The sequence below is a fragment of the Myotis davidii genome, unplaced genomic scaffold, assembly GCF_000327345.1.
Source record: "Myotis davidii unplaced genomic scaffold, ASM32734v1 scaffold616, whole genome shotgun sequence".
Classification (NCBI taxonomy): Eukaryota; Metazoa; Chordata; class Mammalia; order Chiroptera; family Vespertilionidae; genus Myotis; species Myotis davidii.
Window position 1 is genome coordinate 2,624,432 of NW_006291965.1, and position 2,564 is coordinate 2,626,995.

Consider the following 2,564-nt stretch of genomic DNA (forward strand, 5'->3'; position numbering starts at 1 on the left):
TGGGCTCCTCCCCATGCAAGAGCCCGGGTGAGACAAGAGGCGAGGAGTGCTTTCTGGCTCCCACACTGTCGGTCGAGACTGGGGCCAACAACACAGGCTGTCAGAGGAACAGAACTGGAATGAAGGGGTGACCCAGGCTCCAGACAAGGCAAGGGGAGAGCAGGAGGAGAGCGAGGGCACTGGTGAGAACAGGTCACCGAGAGAAGCCGGTGCGCACAGGATTACAGAAGGTTTTCATTTTCTTCCTTTCGTTCCTTTATTTCTTACAAGTTTCTACACTGAAGACATATTTGGAGATGTTCAGGTATTCAGATATTCAGATAACATCTAGACACAAACAAACTCAAAACAGAGAGGGAGGTGGATGAAGTGTGGGTTTCACTCTATCCAAAGTTCTTAAACAAGGTGGGATTTAAATAATTCAGTCCATTCATACTCGGTAAAAAAGACAACTGACATTAAATTATAGAAGAGGGGATAAACCAAGGCCACCCTTTGACTTTTCCTTGGGAGAGAATGAGCATTCCCACACGATCGCAAGCACGTAATCAGAACGAGATTTGCGTTGTTTTCTTCATGTAGTACCTATCACAGCATCGTCTGCAACCAAGTGCTTTTGATGACAATGACTTAAAAAGGAAAACACCCTTGCCCGCCAGTGTGGCTCCGTGGTTGAGCATCAACCTATGAACCAGGAGGTCAGGGTTTGATTCTCAGTCAGGGTGCATGCCCGGATTGCGGGCTCAATGACCAGGAGGCAGCCAATCAATGATTCTCTCTCATCATTGATGGTTCTCTCTCTCTCTCTCTCCCTCTCCTTTCCTCTCCCAAATCAATAAAAATATATTTTAAAAAAACAAACAAAAATAAAATAAAAACACCCACCAGTCTTAAAAGATGGGGCAGATGTATATCCCTAATGTGCACATAGAATATCTTATTTTCTCAAGGCATCTCTTGAACTGCAGGGCCCTGGGTGGCCAGAGCCACCTGCTTTCACGTGGCACCTGGAGGCAAGCCAGTGCTCTGCGGGAGCCTGGGGGACGGCCTCACCTCGCTCTGCGGAAGGATGGAACACAGGGTCGCTCTTCGACCTTGTCATCGTGGGCTGGAGGGCTCTCCGGCTTCTCCCGGGATGTGGCTGGTCTGAGTTGGCAACTGAAGTGGATGCGCTTTCTTCCCCAGGTGTGTTAGGAATGTTCCCATCTAAGTATTTTTTTAAGAGGAGAAACAAAAATTATTTTGCCAGCTGCAGCCCTCAAAAATGTGGGCAGGAAACACCTGTGAGCCCAAACCTGCTGGGGCCCGGGCCATACAGTTGACAACATTTGCTTAGGCGGCTGGCCCGAGCAGCTTTTATTTCCCGGCACTGTGGGAAAGGCTGCCTCTCCCAACCACCGCTCCAGGCCTTGACAAACAAAACCTTCACTTCCAAATAACGAAGCCCTGCCAGAATGTCAGTGTTTCCTAAAGGTGCTTAGTGTCTTCTCCAGTGAAGCATCCCGGTGAGTGAGGGAGTGTGCATTACCGCACATCGCCTCGGCATGGGGGAGCTCCGAGCCAGCTCATGCTTTCTGACCGTTTGGGACGGGCTTGGTGGGTGGGAAATAATACCTGCACAGGTGAGGTGCTTCCCTGTGGGCTGCAGACCACATGCAGGCAGGGGGTGTCTGCAGGCTGGGCCAGGAAACTTCTGTTGAGCCAAGTTAAAGAGCCAGTAGCCACTGAACGCATCAGTGAGACCACTCTGGAACTGGGTGACTGCTGCTTGGGGAAATAAAACTCACATCCTTTGTGAGCCCGAGCTGTGGGCTGGGAAACTTTTTTTAAGAAGTGAAAGAATGGAGAACGTATTTGACAATGATACATCTGATAAGGGTTAATATCCAAAATATATAAGGAACTTATACAACTTAACAAAAGGAAGATAAGCAATCCAATTAAAAAATGGGCAAAGGACCTAAATAGATACTTCTCCAAAGGGGACATACAGATGGCCAAGAGACATATGAAAACATGCTCAAAGTCACTGATCATCAGCGAAACACAAATTAAAACAACAAGATTATCACCTCACACCTGTCAGAATGGCTACCATCAACAACTGACAGGTGCTGGAGAGGATGTGGAGAAAAGGGACCCCTCGTGCACTGCTGGTGGGAATGCAGACTGGTGCAGCCACTATGGAAAACAGTATGGAGTTTCCTGAAAAAAATTAAATATGGAACTGCCATTTGACCCAGTGAGCCTACTTCTAGGAATACATCCTAAGAAGCCCAAAATACCAATCAGAAAGGATGTATGCATCCCTATGTTCATAGCAGCACAATTTACAATAGCTAAGATGTGGAAACAGCCCAAGTGCGCTTCAGTACATGAGTGGATAAAAAAAAGCTGTGGTACATCTACACCATGGAATACTAGCAGCTGTAAAAAAAAAAAATATCTTACCCTTTGAAACATCAGGGAGGGACCTGGAGAGTATTATGCTAAGCGAAATAAGCCAATTCGAGAAAAGCAGGTCTCACATGACCTCACTCATATGTGGAATCTAATGAACAAAA

General features: G+C 47.1%; 1 protein-coding gene across 3 annotated transcripts in view; it reads right to left on the bottom strand.

Moving 5' to 3' along the window:
* Positions 1-2,564, bottom strand: part of FAM189A2 (family with sequence similarity 189 member A2) — a 54,413-nt gene that overhangs the window by 5,339 nt on the left and 46,510 nt on the right. For all 3 annotated transcript variants that reach the window (XM_015565012.1, XM_015565013.1, XM_015565011.1), the window contains exon 9: positions 1,054-1,206. In XM_015565012.1, coding sequence (XP_015420498.1) covers positions 1,054-1,206 — 153 coding nt within the window. The remainder of the gene's footprint in view (positions 1-1,053; positions 1,207-2,564) is intronic.